This window comes from Scardinius erythrophthalmus (assembly GCF_964197995.2).
Source record: "Scardinius erythrophthalmus genome assembly, chromosome: 7".
NCBI classification, from domain to species: domain Eukaryota; kingdom Metazoa; phylum Chordata; class Actinopteri; order Cypriniformes; family Leuciscidae; genus Scardinius; species Scardinius erythrophthalmus.
The window spans coordinates 8,923,784-8,946,339 of record NC_138227.1 but is presented as its reverse complement, the minus strand read 5'-3'; the positions used below and the strand labels follow the sequence as shown (position 1 = coordinate 8,946,339).

At 38.5% G+C, this 22,556-nt stretch overlaps 1 protein-coding gene across 1 annotated transcript in view; it reads left to right on the top strand.

The window, feature by feature from the left end:
* The first annotated feature begins 1,155 nt into the window (after nucleotides 1-1,155).
* Nucleotides 1,156-22,556, top strand: part of tiam1b (TIAM Rac1 associated GEF 1b) — a 47,148-nt gene continuing 25,747 nt past the window's right edge. Inside the window, exons 1-13 of the mRNA XM_081370180.1 lie at nucleotides 1,156-1,241; nucleotides 2,119-2,983; nucleotides 5,360-5,569; nucleotides 7,065-7,338; nucleotides 9,032-9,204; nucleotides 10,304-10,528; nucleotides 12,221-12,406; nucleotides 15,597-15,743; nucleotides 17,237-17,311; nucleotides 19,161-19,331; nucleotides 19,696-19,800; nucleotides 20,306-20,387; nucleotides 21,308-21,394. Coding sequence (XP_081226306.1) covers nucleotides 2,129-2,983; nucleotides 5,360-5,569; nucleotides 7,065-7,338; nucleotides 9,032-9,204; nucleotides 10,304-10,528; nucleotides 12,221-12,406; nucleotides 15,597-15,743; nucleotides 17,237-17,311; nucleotides 19,161-19,331; nucleotides 19,696-19,800; nucleotides 20,306-20,387; nucleotides 21,308-21,394 — 2,590 coding nt within the window. The 5' untranslated portion in view covers nucleotides 1,156-1,241; nucleotides 2,119-2,128. The remainder of the gene's footprint in view (nucleotides 1,242-2,118; nucleotides 2,984-5,359; nucleotides 5,570-7,064; nucleotides 7,339-9,031; nucleotides 9,205-10,303; nucleotides 10,529-12,220; nucleotides 12,407-15,596; nucleotides 15,744-17,236; nucleotides 17,312-19,160; nucleotides 19,332-19,695; nucleotides 19,801-20,305; nucleotides 20,388-21,307; nucleotides 21,395-22,556) is intronic.

The following is a 22,556-nucleotide window of genomic DNA, read 5'->3' as shown; positions in this document are numbered from 1 at the left end:
AGGGATATTTCAATTCTAAACGTTTACTCACCCTCATGTTAATCCAATTCTGTATGACTTTCTTTCTTCTGTGCTGCATTAAGCTATTTTGAATAATCTTCGAGCAGAGCTCTTAAAGGTATATTTTGGCCAGGGTCCAAAAATGAGCAAAAACACACATCATAAAAGTGGTGCACACAGCTACTATCCTATATAAACACTCATACTACATCAAAATCACATGATAGCTTTGTGTTCGGAATGTTATTAGCTTAAGTATTGCCATCTCAAATGGAGATATGTACATTTTCAAACTTGTGACAATCAGTTATGAAACACGAGAAAGTCAATGGTGTTTAATTTCATTGACATTGCAAAGTTTGAAAATGCACATGTGCTAATGAGATTTGTTTAATCACATATAAGCTGTCATATAATAACATATAAGTCATGTGTCTGGATCTGCAATTCTACACTGACCTTGAGCTGGTGATATAACAGTTTATTAACTTATGGTTGGTTTTTGCTATGAGGGGATCCAATGAGAAAATTCTGCATGAATAGGCTCTTTACTTCAGAATATTCCGAGTAATCATGTTACTAATCTCAGTGGAGTGACTTCTTTGTGTTTCTTGCGAATCTAATGCCATCGGATCAGTGTGTGTCAGGAAATTTAGTGCATGTCTCTCTCTGCATATTAATGTCTGGGAATGTTTGTTTTTAGTGGAATAATTTTCGAGCATGCTATTCATTAGTGTACTCAGCAGTGTGTGTTAACTGACCTCTCTCTCTTACCGAATGAAAAATGGGTCTTCTGGATTTCATTGTGTATATATTTCCACTCATGCTGCTGCTTATTAGAAGCAGCAGTAACCGCAGGTTGATATATCTGCGACCACACACACACACACACACAGCCTCTCATGTGGCGGCTCAGAGTGAAGTCCGTCATCTTGTGTTTGTTGAATCTGTCCAGAGCGCCTGAACATGTGTGGTCTCCAACCACAGCGGCGAACCTCTTCCATCGCTCTTTCGGTTCTAATTCTGTCATATTTCTCGGTGGTTAGTCTAATTTTATCCCACAACAGCGCTTACCCTTGTGCCGCCTCAGAAACTGCTGTGTTCGGATTCTTTTGGATGGCAAATTTATAACTCTCTTCTCTTCTCTTTCTTCAGATTTTGTAAGTCATCCTTAACGGCAGGAGCTGATCTGTATGCAGAGTGAACTCTATCATGACCGTGATGTCATTGCCACACCGCAGGTAATATCTGAAGCAGTCGCGCTGTACCCGTCAGACTCAACTAATGCCACTGTGTGAAACTCATTCAGTGTGAATACAAGCTCACTAAGAATGATTATATTGTTGAATTATATTGAAGTTTACTAAGTATATAATTCTATAAATAAATATGTATATAAACACTTTTTGCTTGAATTATTATTATTGAATAATAATTATATGCGTGTGTGTATGTACATTTATTTATTTATATATATATATATATATATACATATATATATACATATATACAGTATATATATACATATATATACATTATATATATATATAAATTATAATAATTTCAATTATGTTTTTTTGTGTTTTAATATTATAAAAAATATTATATGTATTGAAATTAGTATTTTTTATTATGTAAAATGTATGTATGTATATATATATATATATTAATATTCAGTAGCAATAAAGCATATTTTATACATATAAATATATTTTTAGAAATATTTCATTAATAAGTTGGCCTTAATTTTATACATATATATATATATATATATATATGTACTGTATATATATATATTTTTTTACGTATGTTAATATATTCCATTCATATTTTCATATATTTAAAAGTATTACTTTCTAAAATAATACTTAAATTTCTTAATGTTTATCTTTAACTACACATTACCATATTGTTCATAATAATGGACCAGCTCCTAAGATTTATTTATAATCAGACTGTACAGTACAATATCCACTCAACTGTCATTAAAATAGTAACAGTGAAAAAAGTCTTAATTTTGTTGCATGACCTCTGTGTGTGTGTGTGTGTGTGTGTGTGTGTGTGTGTGTGTGTGTGTGTGTGTGTGTGTGTTTTTTGTTGTTTTTTTGACTGCTGCAGATCCTGAGCCATGGGTAACACAGAAAGTCATAGTGGCGGCCATGGTTATTATGGAGCCGGTCAGCGGCACCTCTCCCGAAAGCACATGTCCCGCTCGCTCCGTCTGTCCAGCAAGCAGACGTACTGTTCCCGCCGAACGCCATCCGGAAAGCCGGAGCACCGCAACTCCGAGACCAGCACGCGCTCCAGCAGCACTCCCAGCATCCCTCAGTCCCTCGCCGACCACGGCCTGGAGCCCTTCAACGATTCGGACATGCTGCCCGACTTCAGCGGCCCCATTTGGGTGGACCGTGTGGCCATGAATCTCAGACCCGTGTCCTTCCACAACCATCCGGCACATTCTCCTACACCATCCCACACCGGCACCGCTAAACAGGCCTCACAGGACGACGCCAAGCCACCAGAGGACACGACTCCGCACACACGGGACGGCTCCCAAGACGGCTCCAGCTTCAAGAAGAAGCGCTCCAAGTCTGCGGACATGTGGAGGGAGGACTCGCTGGAGGTGTCCTTATCCGACATGAGCCAGGAGCACCTGACCAGCACCGAGGAGATCGGAGACACTCCTGAAGACTGTGAAGCCCGTCAGCAGGAGCTGCTGGACTCAAACCGCGCCAATTCCTTAGACGGGCTCTACGGACCGAAGAGTCCCACTTGCAGGCCAACACATGGACGCTATGCCAAATGGCACAAAGGTGGGACTACAAGCAGAGACGGGGACGAGGATAAAATGATCTCGCCCTGTGAGGACGATGGCGCCGCTTACACCGCGTATACACTGCCCTGCCGTCGCTCTCACTGTCTGTCAGAGGGACCCACCAATCAGCAAGGAGCCATGCAAGGGAGGCGGGCACAAACCATACAGGTGAGTTTTGCATGACTAGCCCCGCCCACAGTGAAATCTGATTGGTCCAATGTTACTCAATGTTATACCTTAAATACGTTCTGATTGGCTGTAATTGTGATGTATCCAGGGTTATTATTGCATACTAAAACTTAAACCGTAAGAAAACATTTGGGTTTAGTTTCGGCAAGTTTTATTTTTATTTTGTTATATTTTCATAACTTGTAACTTGATGTACTAAAATAACTATATAGACCTATTTAAAAAAAAAATAAAAATAACAACAAAATTACTAAAACTCTATAAAAATAGAAACTAATTAAAGTTTTATCTATAAAATTGTAAAATACAAGTACAATTATATTTTTGTAATTATTTAGATTTTTTATGTATAATTATTAAACTTATAAATACCATTATATTTTCATAATTAGTATTTTTTTATGTAAAATACTCATACATTATATTTTTATAATGTATGGGTACTTTTATTTAAATTTATCTATATAAAATATAAATACCATTATATTTTTGTCACTTTACACAAACATTTGATTGTGATACTCAAAAGATATAATTATGTAAGCAATATTGTCCTGTTCAGTCTAGTTCACTAAGTGAAAACAATCAAAAACAGAAACTGGAAAAGGTTTCAGATGTTAGTGAAGTGTAGTTAAGTACTTTTGAAACGGTTGCTTCCTTGTAGTTAAATTATTACTTCTCCAAAGCTAATGTAAAGATGGGTTCTGTTCACACTAACAGCAGTTAAATCAATTGACATCTCTAAGTGACTCTACTGTTTGTTGCTATTTTCTATGTGATCACATGAGCTCCACTATTTGTTCTCCTATTGGTCGCCACCGCATCAGGTTATACATTTACATAATGTTGAACTCTGTACAACTTTGAGGATACTTATGTTGTTTCAAATGAGCAAATCTCATTGAACATAAATGGCTTTGTTTGAATGATTAGGGTCATTCAGTGAATGTGAGTGTAATGTTGTGCTAGTGTAGGTGTACAGTAGGGAATTTCACTCTTGCCATGAATGTTCGCTGCGGTTAATCCCCCAGAATCCATCAGAATCTCCTCATGTAGAGAGATTGTACTTATGAATGACTCATTTGTGTGTCAGTTCACACAAACCCCACTATTGTTTCACATCAGACAGTGTTATGATTTCACTTGAAGCTCATAGATAAAGTATGTTTATAAAAAAAAAAGATGTTTTATATTTTTATAAAAAAATATATATATATATAAAACAAAAGCTTATACAAATATAATGTGATTTATATTTTACATTTTTATAGATGTAAAAAAAAAATAATTATAAAAAATATAGCAGTATTTATATTTATTTTTTTGTATAGATAAAATAAAAAATAACTATATAGATATAGTTTATTGATAAAATATATATAAAAAACAAATAATTTAAACATTTATTAATGTGTTTATTTTATATATTTTTTAAACATAAAAAAAACAATTTAATTGTATTCATATTTTATAAATGTATAGATAAAAAAAAAAAAAATGCCATTACACTACCATGGTTATTTGGACATCATTTAAAGGACATTTTATTTGTTTTGTTTTTTGCAATACCTTGTAAATACCATGATATATCTAAAAGTACCATGGTATCAACATCACTTTACCATAGTACCACCACAGCACATTCCTATAGACGCTCTAACTGTCATTCGCTGCGATGTGTGTTGACAGTCATAGTGCATTGTGGGTAGTGGACTGTCACAGTGTCCATATGGTGGTGGCTGTTTTTTTCTGATGATCCAGATCCTGGAGTCAGACTTCTGTGAGAACAGCTCGCTTCGTTTGTCATGCTAATGAGCTGTAATTGACAAAGGTTCGTGACTGAGAGAAAGAGAATGAGAAGGAAAGGTAGAGAGAATTTATTTTTGACTATATTACTTGCACATATACAGTATGCGTGTGCATACATACTCGAGCGTTTCAGTTACATGTAGGCATTTGCTACAGCAACAAAGAAAAAAGATAAAACCAGGAAATCCCTGTGACTCTCCCACCCTGTGAGGCACCATCGGTGAAGATGAATGGCATGCCGGGCCGCACAGTCCAGTCATGTGACTCCCGCTAGATGCCGGGTCTGGTGGCTAATATCCCATCATTCCCCAGCATTAGTACAGAGTGGTATTGTACAGCACTATAAGTTGCCAAATGCGGTTCAGACCACGCTGTGGTCTCTCTTCACCATCTCTAACATGTTCACTTCAGCATGTCCACCGCTTCTGATGGCCAACAGGTAGGAGGAATGAAGATGTGTTGGAGAAGAGCCACGTGGATCTTACTGTCTGTCATTTGAGGGTTTCTGAAAACATCTGTATCTCTTCTTTTCCCGTGTGTGTTCAGGATGTCACGGCGGGAGACGGCAGTGATTATGAGGACAGTGGTATCGACGGGCTGACGGGGGACAGCGAGGCGTCTCAGCATCAGGCTCGCCGCTATAAGACCATGTCCGCGTCGTTCTCCGTCTACTCCACGTCAGCAGGGGGCGCCTTCGCCGGGAGCGACAGCGGGAGCAGCAGCGGGGCCGGAGCGGGACCCTCAGATGGCACACAGGTGGACAATATGAGATGTTTCTTTATTTCTTCTTATATACTAATGTTCCATCCAACCATCAGTAAAAACTAGGGGTGTAACAATATATCGTGTCACAATACATCGCAATACAAAAATGCAACAATATGTATCGTGGATGGTGACAATATGTATCGTGGATACAGTAGTTCACCCAAAATAAAAATTAAGGTGTGAGGAAAAAAAAATCAAGTTTACTGAGTTTTAGTGTCAGTACTACATTAAACTACTACAGTATGTATAATGTTGAATATAATGTATAATAATCCAATGGGGGAATATTTGTTGGTCCTGTTAATGCCAAATGTCTGACGTTACCTGTAAAAAGTGGCCTTCATTATTTTAAATATATCTAGTCAGTGACAGGGTTCATATTCGTCTGAAATAATTCTGTATTTTCAGCTTTAGAATCATGAATATTGTTATTCTGGTGTCACTACTGTCCTGTGCATTGGGTTTCCAGCACCAAGTCCAAGACTATTAATTTACACACGCAGTGCAACACCAAATTTATCATTTTAATCAACAGTTCATTTTTTGTTAACCATGTCTTGGAGTATCGCAATGATATCGTATCGTGAGTTCAATATAGTGATATGTATCGAATCGTGACATGAGGGTATCGTTACACCCCTAGTAAAAACACATTAACATCAGATAGTTGCAACATCAGTGCATGCAGCTGGTCATGAACAAACATCCCGGCAACTAAGTATTGTCAATTAAAATAAAATATTTATAAATAAAAACGTGCGAAAGGAGCGTTTGTAAAATATGCTGTATTTTTGTTAATTCCACTAGGTGCCAGTAGTGTTGCAGAAACTACATACTTCACCTTTAAATAAATATTTATTTATTTATAACGTTTCAGAGGTGTCTAACGCTATTATATTTCATTGCAATATAATGAAGAGTTGTGACGTGATATTCACCATGGCCACAACTGCAGTAGGCAAATAATTAATGCTCATTAAGATATATCAAGCATAAAAACTTTAAATGACTGTATTGTTTATTTATTTATTTATATATATATATATATATATATATATATATATATATATATATATAAATAATAATTTACAAATACATTTTCTATGTACATTGACATTCCACAAAAAACATTATTTTGGTGTTTGGTGCCTCTGAAACATCTTGGCATTTATTCATGTATACATAATGAAAATAAAAAAAGGGTAAATAAATATTAATAATACACCAAGATGTTTCAGAGAGGCGCCAAACGCTTTTACATTTTAATAAAATATATTAGGAAAACAGTCTTTAAATGGTACATTATGTACAGTAAGAGATCCGAGACTTTAATTAAGAATGTAAATAGGGCACATTTTTATGACCAAAAGCGCTTTATTTCCATGAGACCAGAGGTAGACAAGTGAATCGTATGTTATTTGTGATGCAGTTTAGCATCTGTATGTTGCTAACAGTCGAGCTGGACCTGTGTGTGTGTGATCAGGGAGTCTATGAGAACTTCCGTCAGGAGCTGGAGCAGAACGTGAGCCCGGCCGAGCTTCCCGAAGAGAGAAGCTCAGCGTTCAGTGATGAGCAGAGCAGTGTGACTCTGAGCTCCGCCTACCACACCGACCCGCTGCTGAACGTGGCCGCCGTACAGGGGACGGTGCGCAAAGCCGGACGCCTCGCCGTCAAAAACTTCCTGGTGCATAAAAAGAACAAGAAGGTGGAGCTCGCCCCTCGCCGCAAGTGGAAGAGCTACTGGGTGTCCCTCAAAGGTGTGTGTGTGTGTGTTTCTGAAAGATGTGAGCGGTTACCTGACACCACAAACTGGTTTTACAACTTCCCGTGAAAGCGTTTGAAAGAGAAGGGGACGATTATGTTTGTTGTGTTTTGTTGTGTTATATGGGAAGGTCCAGAAAAAGATCTGCAGAATTAAAACGCCTGTCATTCACTAGTCACCACTGACACACGTTTATTACATATTCTGGCTAATTTGATGTTTTCAGCTACTAATAGGAGTAAAAACATATAATATTGTGAAATATTTTTACAATTTAAAGGAGAACTCCGGTCAATTTTAACATTGAGCTCATTTTTTTGTACATTTGGAGTGCTGTCAATACAGAGAACAACGACAAAAATCGGTGTTGCCTACACCGAGTTATTCAATTTTTTAAAATTTGCACCCTGTTGACTTCAATGGGGCAAGTACTAAACCTGCTTTTAGCCTCTTAACATCCTTGATGTGTCATTACAAGTGCACAGCTAATGTGAGTGATTCCTTCAGAGTGAACACGAGTGAATCTGACTGCAGTAGATGTGAAAGAAATGTATAAAAATGATGTTATTTAAGCCAGCGCAAATACCTGTGTTTACATCCTGTTTTCGGTTGAAGTCCAAAGTAGTCGATTGCCGAGTTCACGCGCATAGGTTTAGTACCTATGATCACGCGCGTGAACTCGGCAATCGACTACTTTGGACTTCAACCGAAAACAGGGTGCAAATTTTAAAAATAGAATAACTCGGTGTAGGCAACACCGATTTTTGTCGTTGTTCTCTGTATTGACAGCACTCCAAATGTACAAAAAAATAAGCTCAATGTTAAAATTGACCGGAGTTCTCCTTTAAAATGAAAAATTTAATATATCAAAATTTTCAGCATCATTACTCCAGCCTTTAGTGTCTCATGATCCTTCAGAAATGAGTATAATATGCTGATTTGCTGCATATTATAATTTTTTTAAGGCCGTCATGAATGAAATTGAAGTTGCAGTAGTCCTTTTGTTCCCTATTGTGATGTATATCCTAGGTATAAACGTATAAACGGCTTCTTGAACAAGAATAAATATAGGGCGGGACTTGATTTTGTCCATGGAGAATTGATTGGATGGTTGTGGTTTGCTGTCGGTCAATCTCATGTGAGTGTCAGGTTGTCCCGCCCTCACGCCAGTAAACACATCATCAAAAAAGAGAAGAGAAGAGAATTTTGATTAAAGATTACGAGGAGAGCATATGAATTACAAAAATAATGATGTGCAGGGATAAAACATTTTATAATAATAAATACTGCAATATTGCATAAAAAAAACAAGAATTGTCAATCATTTTGATTTCATGATAACTTTAATTGGTCTTAGGTTAATTTCCTTCCCCCCTAAAAAAATCTTACTGACCTCAACTGGACCCTGAATGATGTAATTGATACAGTGTGAAAACAGAACAAAATCAAAGCTAAAGCAATCCAATTAGTGTGTGTACATTATATTGGATTTTATTTAAAAAAGCAGCGCTGCATTTCTTATTTTGGCCACTGGAGAGCAGAGTTCAATCAATAAAGCCGTAAAACTCCAATCTATTGGATATCCTGCTCCCGTTCCCCTGGAAACAGTGACTGAGCCTGTAGTGTTAATTGAACTCACATTAACTCTTGTATGATGCTTGAGTGATTGTTTTAATTTGTCCTCCCAGGATGCACCCTGTTTTTCTACGAGACAGACGGGCGATCGGGCATCGATCACAACAGCATCCCTAAACATGCCGCGTGGGCTGAGAACAGCATCGTCCAGGCCGTCCCGGAACACCCCAAAAAAGATTTCGTCTTCTGCCTGAGTAACTCGCTCGGAGACTCCTTCCTTTTTCAGGTAACTGTGGAAAACCCCTTTTCAGATGCTAATACTGAACAGAGAGATTCATATTTAAATATTTGACTCACTATTATGTTCAGAATGGAATGGTAACATACTTACTGCATACTACACTATATACTACTTTTTACCTAAACTAGTTGCCTAATAAACCATATGTTTATTGTTGACTACAGTGTGCATTATGTCAAAATAAACAGTAGTATACTACTTTGTTGTCAAGGCCTAACAAATCATGTGGCTCATTTAATTATTAATACTAAGAAATGTATTTCACAGTCAAAACTCTCAGCTATTAGCTACTTATTAGGGGTGTAACAATATATCGTGTCACAATATATCGCAAAAATGCAACAATATGTATCGTGGATAGTTACAATATGTATTGTGTATACAGTAGTTCACCCAAAATGAAAATGACTGTGCATGAAAAACATCAAGTTTACTGAGTTTTAGAGTCAGTACTACATTAAACTACTATATATAATGTTGAATATAATGTATAATAATGCAATGGGGGAATATTTGTGGGTCCTGATAGTGCCAAATGTCTGACGTTACCTGTAAAAAGTGGCCTTCATTATTTTAAATATATCTAGTCAGTGAAAGAGTGCATATTCGTCTGAAATAATTCAGTATTTTCAGCTTCAGAATCATGAATATTTATATTCTGGTGTCACTACTGTCCTGTGCATTGGGTTTCCAGCACCAAGTCCAAGACTATTCATTTACACACACAATGTAACACCAAATTTATAATCAACAGTAATTTTTTTGTAAACCTTTTATCATATGTCATGGAGTATCGCAATAATATCATATATTGTGAGTTCAGTATCGTGATATGTATCGAATCGTGACATGAGGGTATCGTTACACCCTTACTACTTATAACTTTATCACTCTGAGAATGGAAAGTAAAGTCGATTGTATTGCATTGTGTGATGCCGTTGTTTACCAGGTGGAATACTAGCTATTCCTTGCATACAGGTACTTTGCCTACCGTGCACCAAATTCATACTACATATCGCAAGAAATAGTGAGAGTAGTATGTTAAGATGCTATTTAACCTTTGACCCTTAACCTCTTTCTGTAGACCTGCAGTCAGACAGAGCTTGAAAACTGGATCACGGCCATCCACTCAGCCTGTGCGGCGGCCTTCGCCCGCCAGCATCACCGCGAAGACACGGTGCGTCTGCTGCGCGCGGAGATACGGAAGCTGGAGCAGAAGATCGACATGGATGAGAAGATGAAGAAGATGGGAGATATGCAGCTCTCTGCTGTCACCGACTCCAAGAAGAGGAAGACCATTCTGGAGCAGGTTATTGATTGGTTATTTACAACGTTTGGGTCCAAATTTACATACAATACAACACGTTCAGAGTCAGATCATCCACTGAAAGTGAAATATGACACCAAGCAAAGCAAAACCACTCAGTAAGCACTCAGAATTAAATCATTAATATATATATTTATATATGGATTTGTGGGCACAGCGTGATTAAAATGTAAACAAATGACAGACAAAATGTCTTGATGCTCAAAATTGTTGTTGCTTTCATCTGGTTAAGACAAAACGTGTCAGTTTTACATAGCTGTCGAATAGTCTCTGTCTGTTCTGTTTTGTTTCCCGTAATTATTGTATCAGTATCTCGGTGTCTGCTCACTCTGCTGTATTATCTGCAGATTTTCATCAGTGTAATTTTGATGCTGTCAGGTCACTATAGGGGCTTTCGCACTGGAGGAAGCTTTTCATAGTTCCTAGAACTATTGGCGAAAGTTCCTGGATTTTGGCGTGTTCGCACCGCAGGAACTAGGAACTATTTTAGTTCTATGAACTCTTTTAGAGGAACTAATTTAACTCCTACTTCAGAGTCGGGTCTAAATCAGCACTATAGGAACTACCCGTGACGTTAGTGTTCGCTGATTGGCTGAACGCACGCGAAACACCAGCACCCGCCATTTTTAGAAACACACAGATTATAACTCCAGAAATGAACTCTACGAACATGAAAAACAGGGATAGATGAACCTTAACCTTTACGCCAAAGAGAAAATCCAACGCAACTTTGAGGGGACCAAGCAAAACATGATTATGCATTTCATTCAGTTAGTAACACTGGACATCAATCACATGGCATATGCTAATACATTTCCATATACTGTCTACTTTCTATATATAACAGTTCTATCTTATAAAGTGTTAGACAGATCGTAAACTAATGAACACGGAGAATGCGAGCAATGTGCGCTCAGGCTCTGGCGTTCTCAGCGCCGTCAAAATAAAAGTCCCAACAAGCACGGCTTATGTCACTTCAGAGTTCCTGCTGGCGGTGCGAATGCAACCAGGAAAACGTTCCTGTGGGAACCATTAGTTCTCGGGGAACCACCCTGGTGGCTAGTTCCTCGAACTATCCAGTGCGAAAGCCCCTAATGTTGACAGAACAATAATAATTCTATGCACACACTTGCTGCAAAAGTTCAAGTTCTCTTCGTTGGATGTTTACTCAAGAAACGGAGATCAGAATGGCCCACGGCCCATCAGGAGGAGGGTTAGCGGGTGCCTGTGCATTTGTGTTTGTGTGGGTATTCAATTTTGGCAGCAGCGTTGGGTTACACATTGTGCCCTTGTGAATGGCAGCAGGGTTGAGTTCCTGCGGAGTCCCAGACCTCGCTGCCAGAGGAATGTGTGGCGCTGTTGTTTGCTACTTTGTGAGTTGCCTGGACCACTACCCCCTCCGCCGTCTTCAAAAAAACATTCATCCCAGAGTGGCTGGGAGGAGACGGCGTGGTGTATAAACACACTCCACTGCCCTTGAAACACCATTTTATTAGACGACTAGATCCAACCAGAGCGAACACAAGGCACGGAAACTTCTAGATATCTAGAAATGCTCCTTTAGGCGAAATGTAATGTTTTGATCTTGTATTTTGGACATCTTTGAGAGAATGAAATGATCATTTTGACACCTCTCACATGCCTACATTTCTAACCAATAACTTTTTCTCACAGATTTTCCTGTGGGAGCAGAATTTAGAGCAGTTCCACATGGATCTGTTTCGGTTTCGCTGTTACCTGTCCAGCCTGCAGGGCGGCGAGCTTCCCAACCCGAAACGCCTGCTGGCCTTCGCCTCCCGACCCACCAAACTGGCCATGGGCCGACTGGGCATCTTTTCGGTCTCCTCCTTCCATGCGCTGGTAATTATCCCTCAATTTATTCCATAATTGTTTTTTATTTTTTGCATAATTGTTTTTATATATATATATATATATATATAATTAATTTTATAATAAATGTGTATATATTTTTTGTATGTTTATACCATAATGCATGCACACACACAAACATAATATATATATATATATATATATGTATATATATATATATATATATATATATATATATAAATTATTTTTATATTATATTGTACATTAAAATATAATAGAACAATTATTTTCAATATACAGTGAAAAGTGCCTTTTAATGTGAGTTGAGCAAAAGAAACAAAAGTTATGCTACCATTGTTGTCAGAATTTAGTAAAAAACAATATTGACAAATAGTTTTAGAGATTTCTCCTTTCAAGCTGACATAAAAAACAGCTCCCTGGTGGCGTAAAGAGACTTACTTCGGCTGATTTGTTTTTACATGTTTGGGGCCAGATTTACTAAATTAGCATGAGAGTGCAATCTCATAAAAGTGCTGATGCGAGGAAAGTTCTGCGTGTGATCTATTGACGACGCAACACAGACGCAGCCGGATCTTTTCCATAATGACCAGCACAATCTACCAAGAGCAGCGCAAATTAGCGTCTGCTTTAAGACATGCTATTTCAGATGCCATATAATGGCGCTAATACCAGTAAATTGACTAGCGCAAACCTTAGTAAATCACCTTGCATGATTTATTTAAATACTCTCCTCCCATAAATTTGAAAAACACCTACAAATGCAAAAATAACCCTGTCCGGGCCTTTTCAGCACTAATTTTTCACTGCGTGTCTTTAGTAAATCCTGACCGTAGTTTTTTTTACGGCAAAAGAGGGTTTGCAATGATGCAAGCTGTTAGTAAATCTGTCCCATAGTATCTAACTTATTTCAAGAAGTTGCATTGCTTAGAAACCAACATCAAGAGCATGTGTATTGCTCTATTTTTACCCAGAATGTATGTATTAACCTGGTTCCCTCTCTCCCGTCAGTGTTGGTGTACGTGGGTAATGGATTTTGGCATAAAAAGAAACAGTAGTTGAAAGGTTGGTCGGTGTATTTGCAGTTGGATGTGGGCCACGGCTCCGGCTAATCAATACCATCCATCCTCAGATTCGCCTCCAGCTCTGGCGTTCTTTGTTGGAGCTGGAGGACGCTGGGATACAGGGAGATTTTATTTTTGTCCTTGCATCTTGGAAGAATTTTTTGGGTGGAGGGGGTGGGGATGTTCTTCAGTATTCACATTTTGAGAGGATGGAGAGAGAGGATAAGTGTTGAGTCCAAATGAAGTGCTGTTGGCCCTTGTGCTGTTTTTCTCGAATAATAGCTTGGTTCAGAGCAGTTGAGAGGGTTTTTGATGCAGCCGGAGTGCTTTTCTCCATCAGAGACCCAGAAATGCCACTGCGCGTTCAACACAACGAGCGTGTATAATTTTTGAATGACACTTAAAAGAACTCGCCTAACACTTCACTAACCTTTAAAATTCACCCGGACCCCAGTGACCACAGGAAGCGAGGCATTTGTGTGTGTTCGGCGCTTATTGTTGAATGAATATTTGTGGTAATTTATTTCTAAATGTGACGTCCCACTAGCAGACTCGATTTTAGTCGGGAAAGTCTCATCTGCCAACTGTTTTTGCTGAAAAATCTCACCGAAAATTATCATAGACTGAATGCAAATTATGGGGAAATCTTACTCTAAAAATTGTGTAATGGTTATTTTTCTTTTCAAGACTGTTTTCAGTCATTAAATGGACTCCGCTGCTGCTTTCTTGTTTGATCAGTCATTTTAATGCAGGAGAGCTCCAGAAAACACATTGACGCAGTCAACATTAATAACGATCAACTTCTGTGAGCTTTGTGTTTGCTAAGGGAAAAGTCTCAAACAGATTCGAGCAGGGTTGTTTCCCAAAAGCATCGTAAGCCTAAGTAGATCAATTTAGCTCACGCTGCTTTTGAGAAATGCTGCCCAGGACAGTTTTCCTGCTAATAATCAGGAAAAGCAGCTGTATTTTGCAATGTGGTAGCTAGTCATTAGCTGGTGCAAGCTTGTAAACCATCTTAAACCGACAACAAACCAGCTACCAGCTGGTCATAGCAGCTTTAGGTGGTCAAACTGAATTTTGGAACATTGAGACCAGCTTGTACCTCTAACGACTAGTTTAGACCAGATCTAAACAAGTTAGACCAGCTAATGACCAGTTTAAACCAACTCATAACCAGTTTAGACCAGCTAATGGCCTGTTTAGTCTAGCTGATAACTAACTTGCTCCGCTAATGACTGGTTTAGACCAGCTAATGACCAGTATAGAACATGTCATGATCACTTTAGACCATTGACCAGTTTAGTTTAGCTAGTAACCCTCTTGCTCTGCTGATAACTAGTTTATACCAGCTAATGACCAGTTTAGATTGGCTAATCACCAGTTTGACTGCTAATGGCTAGTTTAGACCAGATAATGAACGGTTTAGACCAGCTAATGACCAGTTTAGACTAGCAAATGAATTATTTAGACGAGCTAATTACTGATTTAGACCAGCTAATGACCAGTTTAGACCAGCTAATGACCCGTTTAGACCAGCTAATTATCCATTTAGACCAGCTCAAGACCAGATTAGACAAGCTAATGACCAGTTTAGAACAGCTCATGACCAGTTTAGAACAGCTCATGACCAGTTTAGACCAGCTCATGACCAGTTTAGAACAGCTCATGACCAGTTTAGAACAGCTCATGACCAGTTTAGACCAGCTCATGACCAGTTTAGACCAGCTAATGACCAGTTTAGACCAGCTAATGACCAGTTTAGACCAGCTAATTATCCATTTAGACCAGCTCATGACCAGTTTAGAACAGCTCATGACCAGTTTAGACCAGCTCATGACCAGTTTAGAACAGCTCATGACCAGTTTAGAACAGCTCATGACCAGTTTAGACCAGCTAATGACCAGTTTAGAACAGCTCATGACCAGTTTAGAACAGCTCAACAGTTTAGACAACTTATTCCTGAACCACCTTTTGAATGAAACTTATGAACATCAGTGTCACCGAATCATTGAGAACGAGTTTTTCAGTAGTTGTGTTCATATCTCAGACTCCTGCTAGGAGCAGTCTAGTCAGTTTGATCGCTGGGACACAGTATGAATGTTGTTCCTGTACCTCATGCAGCTGTTTTGTGTCTGTAGGTGGCAGCTCGCACTGAGAGCGGCGTGAGACGAAGGACACAGGCCATGTCACGCTCAACCAGCAAACGCAAGAGTCGCTTCTCCTCACTGTGGGGTCTGGACACCCACTCCAAGAGAAAGAGTAAAGGTCATCCCAGCATTAACCAGGTAAACTACACACACACATGCTTAGCGCTTTCTTCCTGAATGCTTGAACATGCATGTGCACAGATTAACCGGCCCTGCTTAAAAACTAAAATGCACATTCATTTACATGCTGGTCCAGACATTCTACATGCAGGTTGGGCTGGTTCACCAACGAATCTTGCACGTTAAGACAAACCAGCATCCCATGCACAGAACATGCATCAAAGAGCCTGTTTACACCTGGTCACTTCATGCGTTTTTACGGATCGGATAGCTTATCTTACTTGTTAAAACTCTACACTTGGCCACATAAATTGTGTCTCCACAAAATTCAGTTCACGTCAATAAAAGCAACAGATATGAACTGCATTATATCATCAGCTAATTTCAAGAGAGTGGCATCAGCACTGGTGAGATAATTTAGTCTCACAATTTAGACTAGCTAATGACTTATTTAGACCAGCTAATGACTGCTAATGATCACTTTAGACCATTTATCGACAATTTTAGAACAGTTACTGACCTATTTAGACCAGCTCAAGACCCATTTATACCAGTTTAGAACAGCTCAAGACCCATTTAGATCAGCTCAAGACCAATTTGGACCAGCTCATGCTAGTGACTGGTTTAAACGAGCTCATGACCAAATTAGATCTACTCATGACCCATTTAGACCAGTTTAGAGCAGCTCATGACCCATTTAGACCAGCTAGTGACTAGTTTAGACCAGCTCATGATCAGATTAGACCAACTCATGACCCATTTAGACCAGTTTAGAACAGCTCATGACCCATTTAGACCAGCTAGTGACTGGTTTAGACCAGATCATGACCAGTTTAGACCAGCTAGTGACTGGTTTATATCAACTCATGACTAGATTAGACCAGCTCATGACCAGTTTAGACCAGTTCATGGCCAGCTCATGACCCATTTATACCAATTTAGACCAGCTAAAGACCCATTTAGACCATCTAATGCTGGTCTAAAATTGTCAGTTTCATTTGAGGCAATTTTTGAAGTCTGCTTCCTGATGAGATTTTCAGCTCATCTGTGGCGATGCGTGTTGCAGTAGCCCTGTCATATCTGCCTATAACACATTCTCACATGTTTATTTTTACCATTTTGTGAGTAAAATGTACATGTGTTTTCAACAACCAGATGCATTTACACTCGTCCAGTTTCGTCTGGAATGCGTCTCAAACTACATCCTGAAGTGGTTTGAGTGACCAGATTTAAATCCATCTCGAAAGCGTTTTGGAAGGCATTTACACCTGGTCATTTCATGATTTGATAGCTGTCCTATCAGAGAAAATACGTGAAGTGAACAGGTGTAAACAGGCCCATAAACACAATATGATGGTCAGCAGCTACACCACTCTTTTTAACAAGGAGATAAAATGCATTCCACATTTTGTTGGTTTATGATGTTACATGTTTCTCCTTGTTGATATATTAGTGGCTGCTTTTAGTTTGGTGGATCTCTGTGCTGAATGTTAAATGTTGTTTTTAAACAGGTTTTTGCAGAAGGAGATGATCCAGTTAAAAGTCCCCTAGAAGGCATGTTTGAGGGTTCTGCTAGCGAGACAACGGTAAGAAACATGCATCCTCCCTCTCTATACTACACTATCTATAAAAGTGGCAAAAACACACAATGCTGCATAAACCCACTACCAAATCAGAAGTGCCCTGTTTAGAGAGATGCGCTCTGGGACGGATCTCTGGAGTGTGGGCGTATATTCATCCCTGGCGTTGGTGGAGATGTAGGCTTTCGCTCAGCCTGGCAGGGAGGAATGGTAGATAGATGTGCTATAATCCACTGACCTGGGCTGCAGATTAAAGTGCTGATGTTCTGATTCACTTACTCAAACATATGCAGAGAAAGAGAAATGGTGAACTGGTAGTTGAGATGAAAATGCATTGTGATATGTTTAACGGCTGTTTTCGGAATATATACACAAGCGTTCAAAAGGTTTGGGTTGGTGAGATTTTTTTATTTTCTTCTGCTCACCAAGGCTGCATTTATTTGATCAAAAATACTGTAAAAACATTAATGGCCCTATTTTAACGATATAAGCGCTTGGTCTAAAGCGCAGGGTGCAAGTTTACTTAGGGTGTGTCCAAATCCATTTTTGCTAGTTTAACGACAGGAAAAATGATCGGGTTGTCCCTATTCTCATAATGAGTAATGGGTGTGTTTTGGAATTTACGTGCATTAAACCAATCAGAGTCTCATCTCCCATTCCCTTTAAATGCCAGTTGCACTCGCGCCATGGCAGATTCGCTATTTACATGACGGAATTTGATAGTGGAAAGACCGAACTTGTCTCCAGAGAGCGCAAACAGGTCTGCTCGTGTGCGAGGTAAAAGTGCGCAAGCAGACCATCTACGGGACAAGCCGGATTCCACCATATCTTTATGTTCACAATAATAATCTTTTACATTGTAATCCTTTTATTTTAAATATTTGGCATGTTTGTGTGCTGCCTATAGGCGCACATTACAAACGCGCTCATTAAATAACAAAAAAATATATATTGCGCTATTGACTTTAGACCAGGTTTCAGTTGGTCAATGGCACATTGTGCGTCTATTTCTGTTGCGTCAAAATAGCAACGTGCCAACAATGCTCCAGAACACACCTCATTTTCAGACCAGAACCATGGGTGCACAAATGGGCGCAAATACATTTGCTATTTAAACAACGTGGCGCAGGACGTGAAAATGATAACTGCGTCGGGCTGAAACTAGCAAAATATACTTGCGTCGCGTTTGGTGGTGCATTGCGCCGGGTGTAAGATAGGGCTAGGTGTAAAATATGATTACAGTTTCAAATTACTGTTTTCCTGTATTCCTGTGATTACTCCAGTCTTCCAGTGTCACATGATCCTTTAGAAATCATTTGAATATGCTGATTTGGTGCTTAAGAAATATTTCTGATTATCAATGTTGAAAACAGCTTCATATTTTTGGAAACCTTGATACATTTTTTTTTCTCAGGATTATTTGATGAATAAAAAGGTCAAGCATTTATTTGAATCTTTTATAGCATAATCATACATTTCTTTACTGTCACTTTTGATCAATTTAATGAAAAATCCATCCTTGAAAAAGATATGTTCATGTTTGATATTGCTTCCAGTTCAGTGATCACACTGGAATTTGAATATCAAGTTAAGTACATTGTATTGTGGAAAATTGCAAAATGCTCTGTATATATTTTGGCTAGTGTATACATGTGTGTAAATGTATTTCATGCATAGAAAACATGTGAATACTATGCACAAGATAAAGACTGCAGAAATAATTTAGTGGTAGCTCGAAACTATTTGCACACATTGCAAGATACACAATTAGAAATAATGAGATGAGGAAGATCATCATTTCACATGATGAATAGCATCTCGTTCACAGCTGTGGCTTTCATTTATCACTCTACAGAAAGACCCCAAGACCCCAGTGAAAGGTCTGCCAAGACCCAGCACGGATCATGACATCTGGTCCAGAGACCACCTCACTCCATCATGGGTGTTGCTGCCAAACGACCAGCCTGTGTTAGCTATCATCCAGCCCGGAGAGTCAGCCCTCGACATGCTGGACACTATCTGCAAGGTGCCGCCAGGAAACATTCTTCCTTCTCTTTTCATGCCAGATTTTTACATTCAGAGAGTCGCTTCAGTCTTCAGGGAATTGAATAGCACTCTGAAGGTCACTGGTGTAGGAAACTCAGATATTCCTCAAAGCGTCCCTCTGAGGGTTTTTAAAGACGTGTGTGCACGACATTAAAAGCATTTTATTCGCTCTCCTCTTGCTATTAAGCTGCGTGAAAACATGCTGTATCCTGTCTGATATGAGCATTTGGACATTTTTAGCGTGTGATTCCTGTCCATCTGGCCCACTAAGAAGAAGATACAGCCCAGTAACATGCCATCCATTAAATGTGCGTCTGCTTTTATCTCTCTCCGTCTCTCTCCAGGCGCACCAACTGGACGCCACTAAACACTACGTGCGGCTTAAGTTCCTCATTGAGAACCAAGTGCAGTTCTACATCCCAAAACCAGAGGAGGATATTTATGATCTGGTAGGTTTGGAGTTAAACTCGCTTTCTTATCCACTGGTTAGATGCTCTTTCATTACTTTCATCCTGGTGGGACATCACACTTCATCCAAACACGCTTTTTCCTTCCACTCTCCTTCTCGGTCTAATAGCAAAACCTGTCTTTTTATCTGTGGCACACAAAAGGAGATGTTTTGCTTGATCCCATTTCCCATCATCACCTCTCCTTTTGACCTAAAAAAAACGACTATGTCTGCTATGGAATTACTTTATGCTTTTAAAGCTTCATCCTTCTGCCCTGCATTCGTCATCCGTTAGCTTCTGTTCAGCGTCTTCATTTAGTATGTTTTGAGTGTCCAGGTCAGATGCAATCGATCAAACAGGAACAGAGAGTTCTTTGCCTGTGAAATGTGATCTGTATTCTGTCACTCTCGGCCTTTCAAACCCTCCCTTGTGTGATGTTTATGCTCTTCGAATGTGGGATATCAAAGTTCTGTTCGGTGGGATGTTAATGTGCTCTTCTTTACAGCTGTATAAGGAAATCGAGCTGTGCTGTAAGATCCGGAAGGTGATCCAGTTTGATCGGGATGAATCCTGCATGATCGGCTACGGTGAGAGCCAGAAATGTGTTATTATTTTCATGCAATCATGTCTGTTATACAACCTACCTATTTATTCTGGGGATTTTAAAATGGTAACTGGAAATGACGGGTGTTCTCAGACCTTTTATGTTTATTTAAATGTTTACATGTAATGAAATGAACAGTAGTTTTGAAAAAAAACTGTTTTATCTTGCTTATAGTCGCCTCATGCTGGACGACTAATGAGATCACATGATCATCCAAATCCTGTTAGTTTAATCTCAGTAACCTGCATGTTTTTAGTCAGTTTAGTTCACAGATTAAGAATACACTAAATATAATTTCTGAAAACTTTTACGTGATTTTACATCCACACCACTTAGCAGTGTCAAGTATTAATTTTATACTATTATAGTATTTATTAATATTTTGAATTAGCTTTTATTTTTCTATTTTCAATTTGAATTTTAGTTTAAAGTTTTAGTTATTTTGTTATGTGCTTTTGTCATTTTTACTAGTTTTTGATATTTCTATTTAGCTTTCATTTATTTTAGTTTTAATTTATTTGATTTCATTTTAGTAGTACTTCAACTTCAACTCATTTAGTTACCAGGGCAAATGTTGACTTTTTTAATTTAATTTAATTTAATTTAATTTAATTTAATTTAATTTAATTTTGTTTTATTTTGTTTTATTTTGATTAATTTTTGATTATTTTTTATCAATTTCAAAAAAGCGATTTTTAATAGTTTTAGTTTAGTGCAATAACTTATTTTATGTTCCATGGTAGAGCCGAGAATTCAGATGTAAATTTTCACAGTAAATGATGTGAAAGGGTGAACAGACCTTTTAAATTTGACCTTGTAACTTAAAGGTCGCAGGTTCAAATGCTTCAAAGCCTGATTCGTGATTGTGCTTGATTATGACGTCTATCACTCCATCTCTCGCAGGTTTTTCTATCTCTGTGGTGGAGGAGGACAGCGTGCAGCAGCTCTACATTACTGACGTGAGAGCTGGAGGATTAGCGTTCGCCAAAGGTTCATTAGTTTCTTTCACCTCCTAATTACGTTCCCTTTCTCTTTTCACCCCTGTCTCTTGGTTTGTTCTTTTCTTTTTCTTCCACACACACACACACACACGCACACACCACCTCTCTCTCTTTCTGATCAGCTACTTCTTAGGAATCAAGCTGTACGTAATTACTGTGATATCTGTGCTGTGCTCCTGGTGTTATGTAACATGTTGTCAGCTCTATGGGGTTTCTGAGAGCCAAAGACTGCAGATTCATCCTCAGCCCTTCTAAACTCTGAATAATGACAAAAGATAGAAGCAATCAGAGAGACGATTAAAGCCGGATTCACTGATGTGCCAAACTTGTAGCTCACCTGCATGAAGAATTCAATACATTAAAAGGAAACATATCATGCAAAACTGGCTTTTCCATGCTCAGTTTGAAATTGCAGATTGTATAGAGCATTTACAAAAGGAGCTTTGCAAAGAGAAACTTTAAAGGGACAGTAGCAAAAATAGTCCATTTCATTCTAAAATCAAGGTTTTGAGTGCTCTACATAAAGAAAAACCATTCACATTTACAATATTAAATGAATTATAGGTATAAAATACCTACGTACTCGCTTCACTAATGTTATAATTTTGACTTCAGGGAAAAATATTGAATATGGCCCCTTTAAATGTTCATCAAAGCAGGCTTATGGACATCCAGACAGTGTCAACATGCTGAATAAGAGCCTGGTCTCTCTGAGTGATGTCTGGGTGATCAGTGTGGCAGGATCAGGTTCGACTGGCTTATTGCTGACATTTCACATCGCCAGAGAACTGGGTCAAACCCGCAAGCTGAAGGGAAGAGGAGAGGCAAATGGAAAGCTCTTTTTGTATTGCATCTATTTATTTTGATGCTGGTCTTCACATCAGTGAGGACAGGACATGTTATATTACTTGTGTGACATATTTCAAAGTTAACCAGTATATTTAAGGAGAACAAATGTTGATTTCATATGTTGGCGATTGATTGGATTGTAAAAACTTGGAGTTGTAGTCATTTTAGTACCGGTACTTATTTTATTTCACTTCAGTTTCAGCCGATAATTTTAGCATTGGCACATTTTTATTAATTATTTTATTAATCTAATATTTATATTTAATTTGATTTCAATTAATGAAACTGGTTTTAGTTAACAA